At 32.7% G+C, this 16284-nt stretch overlaps 1 protein-coding gene across 6 annotated transcripts in view; it reads right to left on the reverse strand.

The window, feature by feature from the left end:
- LOC120773648 (sex-lethal homolog) overlaps positions 1-16284 on the reverse strand; it is a 62293-nt gene that overhangs the window by 45405 nt on the left and 604 nt on the right. For 5 of the 6 annotated variants that reach the window (XM_040102659.1, XM_040102657.1, XM_040102656.1 and 2 more), the window contains exon 2: positions 15503-15630. In XM_040102659.1, coding sequence (XP_039958593.1) covers positions 15503-15564 — 62 coding nt within the window. In that variant the 5' untranslated portion in view covers positions 15565-15630. Of the gene's footprint in view, positions 1-12658; positions 12989-15502; positions 15631-16284 lie in introns of those variants that run through there. The other variant, XM_040102661.1, reaches the window with a different exon arrangement.

Raw genomic sequence — 16284 nt, forward strand, 5'->3', positions numbered from 1 at the left:
TTTTTCCGCTAGAGGCATTTTTCCATCAGCGTAAAACTTTCATCAGTGGAAATCGAAATTTCGAAATTTCCAGAATGAAAGCGAACGAATCATTGTTGTGCTACACGAACTGAGACAGCATCTTCTCCGTAAACTTCACAAATTTCATTGGTGGCTTACGTGACATTCTAACCTTTTTTATACAAAAATTTCAAAATATAGCGAATTCCTTCATTATTTTCACTCATTTTTGAACAACTGTCAGTTTTTTTCAACTTCCCGAATTTAGTTTTTTTGGTTAAATGAAGCTTAAATTTCACCTTTCCAACACTATATGGGACGACACAATGTAATTAGTAACACTGGAGATATACGACGGCAACGACATCTATTGACAAAATACGAAAAGACTTTTTCGACTACCCAATATCAATAAAGCACAAGCTAAAACGTGTAGGGAACACTCTCACAGTTAAGTGAGAAAAAAATTACCCACCACAACTGCAAAAAAAGGTGGAAAAAATCACAAGAAATGCATTATTTAAATGATAACTCAATTTACGAACTGCTGAAAGTGAGTAATAGACATAATTTTTCACAAGAAATCAATAAGAGAAAAACCAGGACTGGGATATTTATATAAGAAATCAACGGCAATAGCAGCTCAAACAACTTCAATTCAATGCACGCATCATTAAGTAAGCTACGGGTGTGTATGCCGTCAGCCTGTGAAGTGGCTACGCCGAAGACGCCGACTAAAACAAGAAGGCAAGGCATGGCAGACGTTGATGTCTACAACAACTGAAGACGCGACGAACAGGCAAAACGGCAGCGGCAAAATTGCTATAGCTAAATGATTAAATATAATTATATTTGTCAACAATTGCCACGACTCGCGGTGCGCGGCCCGGCGCGCTCAAGCACTCTGCGAGATTTTTTTTTTAATTTATGTAATTTTTCTACTTTTTTTGCATGGTTTAACTTTTTGGCTTGTGCCGCAGTTGTCATGTGACATGCAACAAATTAAAGTAGACTTTTAGGCGCATGCAAGCGTATAAAGAAAATAGCACTAAAGTAAAAAGGAAACGGCAAAGGTATGAGTGTGCAAAATCTAGCAGAAATATATGAGGAAGATACAATAAAGGGGTGTGGAGTGGTGCAAGTGAGGCATTTGTGATTTATTATATTTGATGGCTTCTCTTCCTTTGCAGGTGGGAAGAAGGCAGCCGTGTAATAAAAATGTAAAATATTGTAATTGTGCAGTTACAACACAATTATGGCTATAAAATTGGTGAAATGTGTTTGTATGTAGTGCGGAATCATTGTAATAAAGAAAATTTTTAGAGCAAGAAATGGGGTTTAACCATGAATCATATTCATTTAAAGCAGATTTTTTATAATGTCGTAGGCGATCATAAGTCGGGTGTGTATTTTAAACGCTTAGAACTTTCATAATTTATAGTGTGTTCTATAATTTTAGTAGATTTGGGTACTCAAAATGGAAAAATACCTCAAATATTTCATAATATGCTTCATTTTAGAAACACCTAAAATGTGGGAAATTTAAATATGTCAAATTTTTGAAAATTTATCGGATAAAAATTTGATGATTTCGTTTTATTGAGTAGTCGAAACAGTTTTTTCGTATTTCTAATAAAATTTTAACTTTTTTTTTATATTTACAATAATAAATAAATAAACAACGGAAGCGAGCGAAAACTTCACAAATTTCATTGGTGGCTTGCGTAGCATTCTTCCCTTCTTTATACAAAAATTTCAAAATTTAGCCAATTTCTTCATTATTTTCACTCATTTTTGAACAGCTGTAACTTTTTTCTACTTCACCGAAGATACGAAAAGACTTTTTCGACTACCCAATATTTCCTAATTCTATTGTTAAAAAAATAATTGTGAAACTTTGAAACTGGTGATAACGGAATTTGGAAAACGTAAATATGTAAGTCAAAATCTTGAGCATTTCCGGAAAGAAAAATTTATGTTTTCCTAATTTCTTTATTATGATTTTTCGAGACTCCGAAATATTTCATAATATTTTATGATTAAGAAATTTTGTAAAATATAAATTCGTCAGAGCCTTGAATGTTTTCGGAATAAAAAAATGTTTTTCGGACTGCGAAATATTTCTCAATTTCTTTTTATGATTTATAAGCGATGTCAAGTATTAAGGTCAAAAATGTAGTATTGGAAATACCAATTTTCGGAAAATGTAAATAAGTCAAACTATTGAACATATACGGAAAAAAAGTTTTTGGGACTCCGAAATATTTCTTAATTTTTTTATGTCAAACATTAAGGTTTAAGAATGGAGTAATGGAAATAGCGAAATTTCGGAAAATGTAAAAAAGTCAAACTCTGGAACATTTTCGGGATAAAAAGAAGTTTTTGGGACTCCGAAATATGTCTTAATTTTTTATGTCAAATATTAAGGTCAAAAATTGTGTATTGGAAATACCAAATTTCAGAAAATGTAAATAAGATAGTCTTGAACATTTTCGAAATAAAAACATGATGTTTTCGGAACTCCGAAATATTTCTCAACACTTTTATGTTATTAAAAAACTAATTGTAAAACAATGTTGAATTATTAAGGTATGTAGAAAATGGTTTGCGCCCAAAAACATTAGTTTGAAGGTTAGAAAATCATTTGCGCCTAAAATTATGCTACACAATTATGCGTCAGCCAAGGGAATTGTGATTAAACCAAATGCGAAGCACCAGGACACATACTTTGCGGACACATAAAAAGAAGCACAAAAAAAATCTACGCTTTGTTAGTGTTTAATTCTTCTTTCGAAATAACTGCGGCATAGTTTGCGGCAGTGCGATAAAAGATAGCGTACGCTGATTTTCGAATACAATACTTTACTAAATTCCTTTGCGTTGAATTACAAACAAAGAACAGTATGTAGCGTGTGTATGTATAGAAAAAAGCCGTCTTGTTGGCGTGTGAGCAGCAGTGGCTAAGAAGACAAAATTCGAAATATTTATTGGCTAGCTGTTTTTGGCAAGACAATGAAGGACAGCAATGGCGCCGATGAAAAGCGGTAAGCAGCGGCAGGCCATTTACGCACTGTGGCACGCACGTAAACGCATACCTACAAACATACATACATATGTGTGTACAAACATAAAAGAGGGCTGATAGTAATCTCCTTTAAGGCGCCAGAGCATATTGTGGGATAATTTGCTATCCGGTACAAACATACACACACACACATACAATGAAGCGTATTATGTATGTATGTAAGTATAAGCGAGTATATACATGCATACATATTTGGCCTAAAAACGGTGCGGCAAGTGGAAAAAATTGGAACTGTAGAAAACTTAAATAAAAGCAATTTGAGGGCGGTGAGGAGAAATCGAGGAAGAGTGGTAAAGAAGAAGCAGTGAAATATAGAAATGTTTGTGTTAAAATTTCAAAATAATATATTACAAAAAAATTGTAATGCAATGGAAATCTTTATATAACATTATTGCTATAAAAAATAAAATTAAAAAACAAATAAAATAAATTTAAAAAAAATTTATATTTCACAATAATTTTCTAAAAAAAAAATTAAAAATATAAAATAAAAAAATTAATTCAAAAAATATTTTTCACAATAATTTAAAAAAATTTTCAAAAACAAAAGAATAAAATTAAAAAAATAAAAATAAAAAATTAAAAAAACAACTATATTTCACAATAATTTAAAATTTTTTCTAAAAATAAAATAAAAAATATAAAATAAAAAAAATTAATTAAAAAAATATTTTTCACAATAATTTAAAAAAATTAAAAAAATTCAAAAAAAAAAGAATAATAAAATTAAAAATAAATTAAAAAAATTAAAAATAAAATAAAAAAATAATTCAAAAATAATTTATTTTTCACAATAATTTAAATTAAAAAATAAAAATAAAAAAATTCTATATAAAAAGAAAAAATAAATTCAAGAAAAATTATATTTCAGAGAAATGAAAACCCAGTTTTCAAAAATTGCCTAAAAAACTTGAAAGTTTGCATTAAAGTACTTTAGAACACTCATACGCCCAGTTGGACCGACCGCTGAGCAAGCAAACTGCATGTAATATCCCCGACCAACGATGACATTAAAAGCACACAACACCACGCGCACGCACAACCGCTACAGCTACAGCTACAGCAGACGAAACACAAAACTAGAGGCAAACCTCGCTAAAGCTGCTAACGCGTGTGATAAGACAAGAACACGCAAGAACGCAAAGCGCTTGAGGAGCAACACCATAAAAAATAGGGAAAATATGGAACATGCAAACCCGAAAATCAGAAGCAACTAGCTAACAGAACGGCGCACAGGTTGTAGAGGAATGCCAGCGAAAGGCGCCAGATGTCTTGTGCTATAAGCAGCGCGTCAAGCGATTGTTTGGCTTGGCATTACAAATAAGCAACAGAGAAGACACTTGTCGAGGTCTTAAACATTCATATACATATGTATGTATGTGTCGGTATGAGTAGCTACCTTTAGAGCCAAGGCATTTGCATTTAGATGAGGGAACCAACGGTTAACTATTAGCTGAGGCATAAACTTGATTGTGACCAGCTTCACCTTTGCACACATCCAACCAAAAATCTACATATGATGAATAGGAGACAACGCTTCAAATATGCTCTTAAACAGAAAAAGGTTGGTTGCGCTTGTGTGAAGCCGAACGACAGGCGGATGCTGGGTTTATCTCGTCGGCTCAGTGCGCACATAGACGCAAGACAGCAAACCGCATGGAAGCACACACACACACTTTTAAAGCTATCCGTGTGTGGAAGCAAGCAGCAAAGAAGACTTCCGAAATCACTCCCTCCAAAATCTACACTTGCTCGGCGCGCTTCGCTCACGTGAGCTGCTCATATTTCCTACTTGCTGTCAAAATATATGTACAATGCTTGTATGTACATATGTATGTATATCCTTTGGTGCATTTTAGTTGCACATTTGTGCAAATTAACGAGGATTACTCAAGAGCAGATAAATAGCGTCAACATGCAGAGTTGCTTAAAGAAGCAATTACTTGCATTTCAGGTATTTACGGTCATATGTTAGCCTAAATGTATGCTAACAATTTGTAAACTCATAATACTAACACACACACACACATGCAAACATATTGTTGTTGGTTGAACAAGTAAGTTCGATACAAGAACAAGCTGCTGTTGTGTGGCTTAAATTAATGCACATTTTCGTGCATCAATTTGTAAATTTTACCGTTTTGCATTGGTGTGTTTCCGTTGCGGAAACAGACAATAGCCATACTGATAGCTCCTAAATATAGGCAATGTCTATTTTATAGCAATATACTTGTATGGCAGGTAGAAAAAGAGTTTTGAAGGCATAGAAAAGGAAATGCCTTATTTTTACTGACAGCCCCTAAATGTAGACAATACCCACTTTTCATTTATTGTTTATATGAGTTGCTATTTTTATAGTATATTTTGCTTTGCCATCAACTAATTATGCTAAAACAAAATTGTTTAGTGATACATAAACGCTAAGCGCCTAAAAGTATATTTGAACAATCAGAATCAGAAAAACCATGTCCTAAAACAAATGCTAAGATTTCAAATTGAAGGCTAACGGGCAAAAATATGGCAATTTTAAACTTCAGCGCCTAAAAGTATATATTAGAAGAATTAGAATCAGAAAAAAATATTTTGCAACACAGAAAGCACATACTAAAGTTTCAAATTGAAAGCTAACGCAAAATGAGACATTTTATCTAAAACCAAAATTATTTCGTGATAAACGCTAAGCGCCCAAAAATATGTCTGAAAAGCTAGAAATTGAGAAAATTGAATTCCATGCCATAAAATAGATGCTAAAAGTTTATAATGAAAAGCCAGCGAGCAAAAATATGACAAATTTCGATGTGTTCTAGGCGCAAGGTGCAGATTTTTTGAAAAATGTAAACCAATACGTTTTCATAAACGCCTGCAAGTATGCAAGGACAATATTTCACATGCTAGAAAATACAAAAAATAACGGGAATTTTAAAATGGAATGTTTTGGAAAGCCAAATATTTCAATATTTCATAATTTTATAAATAAATTTACAGATAAGTATATTCATGGTTTATTTTGTCTGTAGTAGCCCGTTATTATAAAAATATATAAGTGAAAATTCCACTCGAAAAGTTTGAAGCTTTTTTTGTGCATTTTTGAAAATTACCCTACTAGAAAAATATAAAGACTTGGAACTTCTATTTTTAGTGGATTTTAACTGAGTGTGAACGCCTTGTTACTAACCGCTTTGGTTGACTAGTGTTATCGATGTTCGATACCATTAACACATTTAAATATTTATTATATCAACATTTAATTTGATTTGAGTGCTCTTGAGATTAAATTTTTTGGCTAAAAATACCGCTGTTCAAGAAAAAATGCAATAAATTGTATTTAATATCAGTTTTGATAGATATTCGGGCATATATGGCATATTGTACATACATAGGTATATACCTCATTGATATAGTAAATACACAAAACAAAAAAATAGGCTTCTTTTGAAATACAAATTTACTTCCAGCCATGTAAGCGCACAAAAGTAGGCTATTATTGAAGGATTTTACAATTTCTGAGTACTTAATTGCACGCTAAAAAGGTAAACAAATTATTTTTATACAATTTCTACAAAATTTTAATATGATTTTTTATTGTATGGCAACTATACGCCATAAACGAAAGAAAGAAAAGTATTATTCAAATTATGCTTCACATGTTTCACGGCAAAGCTACTGCAAGCAAAGACGCACAGAGCAAGCGGACCAGACCTTCATATTAACCAGACCTTCATATGAACAAGCCTGCACAGGATTTTCGTTGCAATTATGAATTTTTATTATGCATTGTTACTTTAAGGAAGCGGCATTATCATTAAGCGCGCATATATTTATATACTCGTACGTATGAACATATACATATGTATGCGCTAGTGTGTGTACGAGAAATGCCGTTGAAAATGTGCCGATAAATAAAAGATATGCAAAAGCCTTGAAAATTTTGAAGCGATATTAACAATCAACTTTTAAAAAGCGCACACAGACACAAAAAAAAATTGTTAAGAAGTGAGTTAATAAAATACGATGGAAGGAAAAAATTCAGGTCTCATTTCAAACACAAATTACTTAAAGGAAATCGAGTAGCAAATAAAAATATATATATATAATGCGGGCGTATATCCGATATGTATGTACATATATGTGAGTAACACACTTTTAGGCGCGTAAGCAAATACACAGTAAACGGCCGTACATCAATACAACATTTGCGTAAAAACTTAACTTTTTTCATTTTGTAAGGCCATTCAGTGTCAGAAAGTGTCCAAAGTTCGCGCAACACACATCCTTTCATGTATGTATTACATATTACTCATGTATGGTTGTAAATGTGTGGGATTTTATGACCTATTATTCCCATTATTTTGATATATTTACAATATATCCTTCACAGCATGCATTGTCAACGACTGTGCGCTTGTGCTTGAAATGATCTCAGTGCTGTCTGTGCCATATTTAAATTGAAATTGGCAGTGAAATTGCAATCAATGTATTGGCACTATTTTTATGTTTTCACTTTGCCACGCTTTTGTGTATTTTCGTAATTTTGCTTGCCTCATACTTTTTGTTGTATCATCAACATAAGTATTTATAATAGTGGAAAGGAAAAATGTGGCAGCCTTGGCATGCGCTGGAAACAATGCTCAGCCATTTTATTATTCATTTCATGATAAACTTTACAAAGAAAGCGGTTTTCGCAGACTTCCTAAGGAGCTGAAAAAACAAATAGCAATAATTTACAAATATTTCAAAATGGGTTAGCTTGAACTTTTGCTTTTCTCTCAACTGTCTAAACCCTTATAATGGATTTATGGCGAAATATCGATATTAAAAGAGATATCGATATAACAATTGTAAAACATTTTCTCTTTATGAACTTTCACTGTTTACAAAATCAAATGCAAATGGCGGCTCACTCGCATTTTATACGAAAATTCGCCATGAAGAACATAAATTCAGTTTATTGCTAATCAAAGGAAAAACTGCATGAAAAATACATTCCAATAAAAAAAATTGTATTGTAAGCCAGTTTTTTCAACGCAAACAGTTTGAGAATAAAGGATATGTGAAAAAGAAATCTTGTTTTCGAAACAGAAAGGAGCACAGGAAGAACTATAAAAACAATAAAATAACAGAACTGTGCTTTTGTTGTATTATTAATTTATGAAATCGTGTTTGATCGCAGAAAAGAGCAGGCCGAAAAAAGAAAATGTGGTGACTAAGACGAAAGAGGTCAACAAAGCGAAAAAGTAGAAACGCCATATTTACAAAAGTATGGCAGGAACTGCGAAAGAGCCAAAAAAAAGTGAGTGAAGACGAAGAGTACGGATAACAATCGAGGTAAAGTGGATGACGATGAATTTTGTTCTAAAAAGCTGCTGGGCCATCACAAAAAAAAAAGGTTTTCATACAAAAACTTGATTTTGACCATACAGTTTGTATGGCAGCTACATGCTATAGAGGTTAGATATTGGAGATTCCGACAAATCAGCAGCTTCTTGGGGTAGAAAAGAAGGTGTGCAAATTTTCAGCTCGATAGCTCAAACACTGAGGCTCTAGTTCGCATAAATGCAGACAGGCGTACAGGCGTACATGCCTAAATTGATTCAGCATTTTTATAGCATCCCCAACGTTTCCTTCTGGGAGTGCGAATTTCATGGAAAACTTAAAAACAAAGGTGATATCGGAAAATATTAAAGAAGTCTAGTCAACTACGAAAGTAGTAAGTGAGTTTTTAGCCGAATTTCAAAGGCGACAAAGCTGTTTTACAAAAAAGTTATCAAAAAAAAATGAAATCAAATCTACGAATACAACAAAAATGTAAAACAAAAGCTTGCCTACAGGCAAGTATAGGTGTCAAAAGTCGCCAATGGCGTACCGGCACAACTTATTCAACGAGTTACGAAGCAGAAAATGCTGCATTAATTCCTAAACGAACGACAAAACTGCACAAAAGAAGCGTGGATAAAGTGTGGACAGCAACATGAAAATTTCCATGGGCTGGAAGTCGCAACTACAATAAACAAAAAACATGTAAATAAAGTGCGAAAACACAACAAAAACAAGTATATTCAAGTGTAAATGTAAATAAATAAAAGGAAAATGGTTGTTGGTGGCATGTGTATCGAATAAGGAAGCGATGTGTCAGCGCAAAAACGTGACAGCAAACACAGAAAAATGCAGAACGTGTAAAATCAGCACACCAAGGCGACAATAGACATTTAAATGAAGAATAAATTTATGAAAATGAAGAAAAAAATAATGAAAATAAAGAAAACGTTAATGAAAAAACAATAAATAAAACAAAAAAATATATAAGTATACACAAACAAGAAAAGTCAGATTGCGCGTAAGCAACGTGAGTTAAGCGACAAATAAAGTGTAAATAAGCCGCGCGGATAAAAAACTTATGGAATTTAAATGAGATGCCGGCCAAGACGCCTACTAGTATGCAAAGGCAGAGCGTTAGCGCCGCAAAACAGTTTAAACAACTACTCAACGACAGCGAAAAGTGAAACACGGCGCCGCAGAGTGGTGATAGGCGTGTACCAAGCCGCAAGAAAAATGTCGAAAAAAAAAACAAATAGCATAGAAAGAAAATTTATGCACAACTAAAACTTTTGGATAATTTGCGGTAAACGCGGTCGGTCAAACGATCAATAGGTGGGTGAGTAGCACTGCAAAGCTGTCGTGCAGCTGCATAAGTGAGCAATACGGAGACGCGCGCGCCGCTTCACTCGTGCAATTGTGTCAAAGGAAGTGCGATAGTGATGAAGCGGAAATGAAGTCAATGGGGCGACGAAAACGACAAGTGTATAAAGAAAGGTACTCAACGCATAAAAGGCACGAGTATGAAGTGGTATAGTCTTTGAGGCTTGGTAATGGCCGTAAGTTCAAAGAAAACGAAAAAACATTAACTTTGGCTACGTATAATCTATAATACCCCTCAGTGCAGTTTTTATAATATAAAAGGAGAAAAAATGTTATATATCTTGATATTGAATGGTCAGTTTGTATGACAGCTATATGCTATAATTGGCCGATCTGAAAAATTTCTTTGGAGATTGTTGCCTTAGGCGATAATCTATAACAAATTTTGTGAAGATTCGACAAATGAGCAACTTCTTGGGAAAAAAAGGACGTTTGCATACTTTCCAACTACACTTACGACCATTGTGCCCCCTGGAAGCAACCAATTTAAGTCTTATCCAGCAAATATAATAGTCCCTTCTCATATGGCTGACGGCTGGGCATTCGCAGATAATGTTCCAGCGTCTCATCATGCATGTCCTGCATTCCGCCGAATCCATTTTTCCTCATTTTCTGAAGGTGGGGTTTTAATAAGTGGCCTGTGATAACCACTACAATGTTGCTAAGCTTCCTGTGACCTAAAAGTAAGAGCTTTTTAGTCTGTCCTCCATCAACACTACCCCAATGTAACTTTGTGGCCTGTGTCACTTGTGTTCCAAGACCTGAGGCAATAGTAATCAACAATCCACAGCTCTAAGAGTATTACAACCAAATCACTGAATTGAAAAACTTCCAACCGGCAGTCACAAATAATTACCACACTGTAAATAAAATTAGATATTCAGTGAATGGGTCAACTGGACCAGAAGAAGTGCATATTAATGCAAGGACCTGTTCAGCAGCTTCCTCACATGGGGGATGTTGCAAAGGAAATTGCATTTGTTTATGGCGTTAAGTGGTTGCTGAGAGTTAAGCACATTAAGAAGTGCAGTAATAAATTAATAGCGCAGTCATAACAAACTAATGGAAAAAATACTAGCTGACATAGTAAGCAGTGCCAGTAGCAGCAACAGTCGTAAGCATGCTAATAAAAGTTGTGGCAAAATAGCAGTAGTAGCAGTACTTTCGAAACTTTTCAATTATTTACTGCAAGTCATTGAAGCGGGTGGCGTTAGTTGGTTGCAACTGAAGTATGTACATATATACGTTTCAGCTTTTCCTTACGTCACACGTAGGTAGCATTGTTTACTTGTGTATGTATGTTTTTATAGCAGCGCCGAGTTCAACTTCCACGTTCACTGGCAAGCAATATGATTTTGTTTGTCTGCTTCAAAATCAGTTTAGCTGCACAGCTACTGTGGCTATGTAGCGCGCTGACAGCCCAAGCCCGAAGTTAAGCTAAACTCACTCACTCCGCACTCGGCTGATTTTCCTAACGTCTGCTGCCTTGCCTTCGGTAGCAAACCATTGGGGATTTTTTAGGATTTGGATTTCAGTAAACTCATTAGGATTTTATTTGTTTGTTTGCACAGCATAAAAGTATTTACTCATATTCAACATTGAAAGCTAACGGCAAGAGGCTATGAAGCAGCCCGCATGCCTACATATACGACGGAAGTACCATAGCCATTTGTGGGTTTAACTGAGCGCACACATACTACTGGAAATGTATTTTTGTGTACGTACATATATATATTTAGTATATAGAGGCGTGCATGTATAAATATGTACTTGTTACTGCATATTTCATTGCTATTTTTACGCGAGCACAAATATGTACACAAGAAAATGTGCGAAAATGGTTTAATTGCACTTCATACGCATTCATTAAATTTTAGAGCAAACAAAATTGCAGCTGAAATTGAATCGGTTACTGATCAAGTAGTAAATTAAATCAGTAATAAATTTAAAACTAGTCGAAGATGCTTGCCAGCAAAATTGCTCAGCCGTCATTTATGCTTATGCACATATGTATGTATGTACATACATGTATGTACATACATATGTACTGTGAAACAATTATAATAAAAATAATTCTTCATAACAGGATGTATAATATTTATAAATAAATTTAAAAAGTTCTATCTATATGAAATGTGTAGTACAGCGGTAATAAATGACAAATGCCCTAGTAGTATCGATAATCGATAACAGTTATAGCAGGCATAAAATGGCGTTCACATGCTCGTTTAGAAAAATGCTTTTATACAAAAAAAAACATAAAAAATAAAAATAAATTAAAAAAATAAAATAATAAAATTTATTAAATTTAAAAAAATAAAAAAATTATTAAATTAAAAAAATAAAAAAAAATTTATTAAATTTAAAAAAATTAAAAAAAATTTATTAAATTTAAAAAAAAAGTAAAAGTTAAAAAATATAACATATTAAAAAATACAGTAAAAGGAATAAAAAAATATAAAATAAAATGTACGTATAAACGCGTTAATATTCCTTACATTTCTCTTTCTATGACAGCCGCATTGGCTTTTGTTTAAGTCCGTGAAACCATTTTTGAAAATAAAATCAAATTCAAATATTCTAATAATGAAAAGTATAAAAATGTTGTTCGTAATTAAAATTTGCTAAAATTCAGAATGAGAGAAATGTGCTTGAATACATACATTTCAGAAGTATTTTAACCTTTTAACGAATAAATGTGCAATGAAACAATGTTGAAAAACTAGGGAATTAGCCAGTTATATGTACATATTGTATGTACTATATGCACACACGTTTGGGTATTTATAGAAAAAGCGTGTGAAAAATGTTTATATATTATGTAACATGAATTAGTTGCTGAAAATATATGTAGGTATGTATTTGTGTAACAATTACCGGTACATAGTAGTTGCGGTTTTCCTTAATGCCTCCTGCTGATGCACACGTTTGCAATTTTATCCAAAAAAATTATATTCTTTGTTTGTTTCACAGTAACAAATATGGCTTCGTCGGATACCCTACGCAGTTATTTTATTTTTGTTGCTGCTGCTGTTGATGTGGAAATTTTTAATTGCTGTCCTTGTTGAATTATGAATTTCGCAATTTATATTTACTTGTTGAGTTTTATGGCTTTTTGGGATACAATTTATATAACTTTTATATTGTTGCTTGCATTATTTACACGCTGACTGTATATTTATTTTTACAAGCAAATTAGTGCTAAATTTAACACAATACTCTGCGCGTGTTGATATTTTTTTTTTAATTTTTTTTTAATATAGTATAAGTGAGAATGAACTTTGTGAAGAAATTAGTTTAATTAAGCAATTTCACTATTTTTAGTTTTTCTTTTATATTTTTTTGATAAGTACTCAATACTCACAGAAACCTTGCACACTACTTAAAACTACTAAAAAAATTTTAATTATTCTTATTAATAACTTTCGCTAAAAACATAAAAAAACAAATAATTGGTGCTATAAAAGTTGTATTTTAAATAGATTTTTCTGAACGTGTCCATAAACCTAATACTAAATTTCATTTATTTTATTTCTAATCATTTGAGTTGACTTCTGTAGAAACCACTCACTGTCAATGCTAATTTATTTACCTTGGTAGCGTATGTATATCTACACAAACACTGCCAACAATATTAAAAGACAAGAAAGCGAAAAAGCAAAAAAAAAAGAAAAAATCAGTCGATGGTTATAGGCAAATTATATGTATCTTGAAAGGTCAAAACACCTACACTGGCTATGGGGTTGAGTTGCCGCTAACAAACACTAAATAAAAAACGGTTAAGAAGAAAAATCAAATAAGCCCTTGCATAAAGGCAGAGAGATTCTTTAATGAACAAAGCACACAAATTATATCAAGAGTAATGATGGGAGAAAAGAAAATTTAGTTAAATAAGTTTAATGGTTGAACACTTCTGGTTGAAAACAAATTTTGTAAATACATAGTATTCCAAAAGTTAATGCTTATATTTTAGCTATATTTTGCCATGGTAAACGCGATACATATGTATGTATGTACATATGTACGTAAACAAATCACGACTTAGCAAAAGCACGTGTGTGATATCGATTTTCGATAGTATATGCACATATTATGTATATGCTGCCACTGCTAAACAGCGATGTTGGAAACAAAAGTATTAAATAAAGGTAGCTTTTAGAAGAACATTAATTATAAATTATATTTAAATTTAAATTACGATAAAGTACATTTTATATAAGGAAATTTGAATTTGCTCGAACAAAACCTACGAATGACATTTCTGAAAATAGCACAACCGGAAATTGACATGAATGCAAAGAATTTTATCTACCAAATAACATGGTATACAACTATGTGAGCAGTTATGGAAATCAAGGGAAATGCGGTCAAAACATGCCAAATGCCAGTTGAGGTGGATAATAGACAACAGTGGGACGCCCAAGGAATAAACATAAAAGCAGCAATATATAATATTTAGAAAAGTGGACCAATGGGCGAAAAAGACGACAATGGCACAGAAAGTAGTGAACAAACAGCAAAAGCAACTGAAACGCTAGTTGCACTATAAAAAAACTACTACATGTATGTACAACAGGAATGGCGTACCAAAAACCACAGCAACACCAGTCGCTACCAGGCAGTTATGTGGCATTTAACGTATATTCGGTTTTGTTGCAAGATCTTATGTAGCGTTTCATGCACTCCAAATGTAAAGTATGCATATCTTAGCATACTTTTTGGCTAGAAAACAGACGAAGGCACAACAAATACGTATAAAAATAAAATTAAACTAAAAATTTTAGTAAAGTAAGAGAATAAGTAAAATTAGTTGTGAATTGTTTGGCAATGACACAGACGATTGGGCGGCTAGAGGCAAGTTAAACGGCATTGGGCAGAGTACAAGAAAACCACAAACCATGCACAGCAGCCAAATGGTCAAGCAATTTTTAAGGCAGATTTATGTCAAGGAATTTTGCTAAAGTTACATTTTATTTATAATTTTATGAGTATGTAATTGCAGAACATTCAAATTCTGCTGAGATAGAGTGCAAATTTGTAAACGATTGTATAGTAGAACCCACCCATATTAAATTTATCTACCTAACCGAGTCAACCAAAATAAAATATTGGAAAAAATCTGTGTTCATTCCACAGCAGTTACTTTGGCAAAATTTCAATAGCAATTTATGTGTATGACTACACAAAAAATCAATACATAAGAATAAATATGAATATATACTATAAGAAAATAATAAACTCAAGTGCCAACAAAACAAAAAGACCATAAATGTATGAAAACAGCAATGCAGCAAAGAAATGCAGCGGACGAACCGTTGGCAGGAAGTGCACGTGGCTGTTTATAAAAAATAAGATGGAAGGGTGGTATTGTAAAAAAGAGAATAAGTGCATACTTGTGTCTGCTTACAACATAATACAAGTAAAATTAAATTTTTTGCATCGATTATCTTTTCGACTGTCTTTTGCTGTTGACTGCCGCAAAAAAATACAAATTGATTTTAAAGCAAGTGTGGAAACTTTTTAATACTATTTTCCGAGACTCTTTAAAATTAAAGCTTTGAAATTAGAAATTGAGAATTCAAAGGTGCATTACATATAAAATTTGGGATACTATTACCTTACATGTAATGATATTAATTTTTCTACATAATTGTGGAGTCACTAATTTCGTAAATTTTATATGTAAATAAGTAAAATAATAAATAGTATGTTCATAAATACCTCGGTCTATACCCATTGAATCCGTATGGCGCATGGCCACCATTATTCATATTCCCAAACATTAGTTATTAAAAAACTGTTTCAGCGCTGCTAATGAAATCCAGCAAAATTAAGTCTTCAAAACAAAACTGAAAAAAAACACAAAAGTAAGTATGAGCAATTCAAAAACGGCGCAATATGTTTCAGATGTCTTAAAGTGAATAATAAAATATATTACATATACTATACATATGTATGTATGAAATTACACAGATGTAATGTAACGTTGTGGCATGATTAAGGAAAATTAATTTATTTGCAAACAAAATTTCAATAAAAATGATATTTAGTATATTATCTCTTTTTCTAATACTGATAACAAAATGACACTGGCAAGATGGAGGGTCATTCAACTTGTTATCGTAAATTTTTGCAAGTTCTACCTTTCATCTACAAGAGCACTTTCTACGCCCACTCTCTAGGTTTGGCAAACTATCTAATTATAGTTACACAAACGCATTTTTGGCTTTTTAATTTATAAATATTACTATATATTTTGTACACACACGGACTAGCAATGCCAAGGTGCATATTTTTGAAAGCGCAAAAAACTTCTCCATTCAAAATTCAATAAACGAGCTACTTTTCGCTCTTTTAACTCGTTGGATTAGCTTCGCTGCCACGATGCTTGACTGCAGAAATATACGTTAGCAGCACATACGAAGCAGCGCAGCTATACCTAAGCATCGCATAGAAATAAAAATTTGAAATTGCTGCTAATAAACAGCGAAAGTATTTATTAT

This window comes from Bactrocera tryoni, chromosome 4, assembly GCF_016617805.1.
Source record: "Bactrocera tryoni isolate S06 chromosome 4, CSIRO_BtryS06_freeze2, whole genome shotgun sequence".
Taxonomy (NCBI): domain Eukaryota; kingdom Metazoa; phylum Arthropoda; class Insecta; order Diptera; family Tephritidae; genus Bactrocera; species Bactrocera tryoni.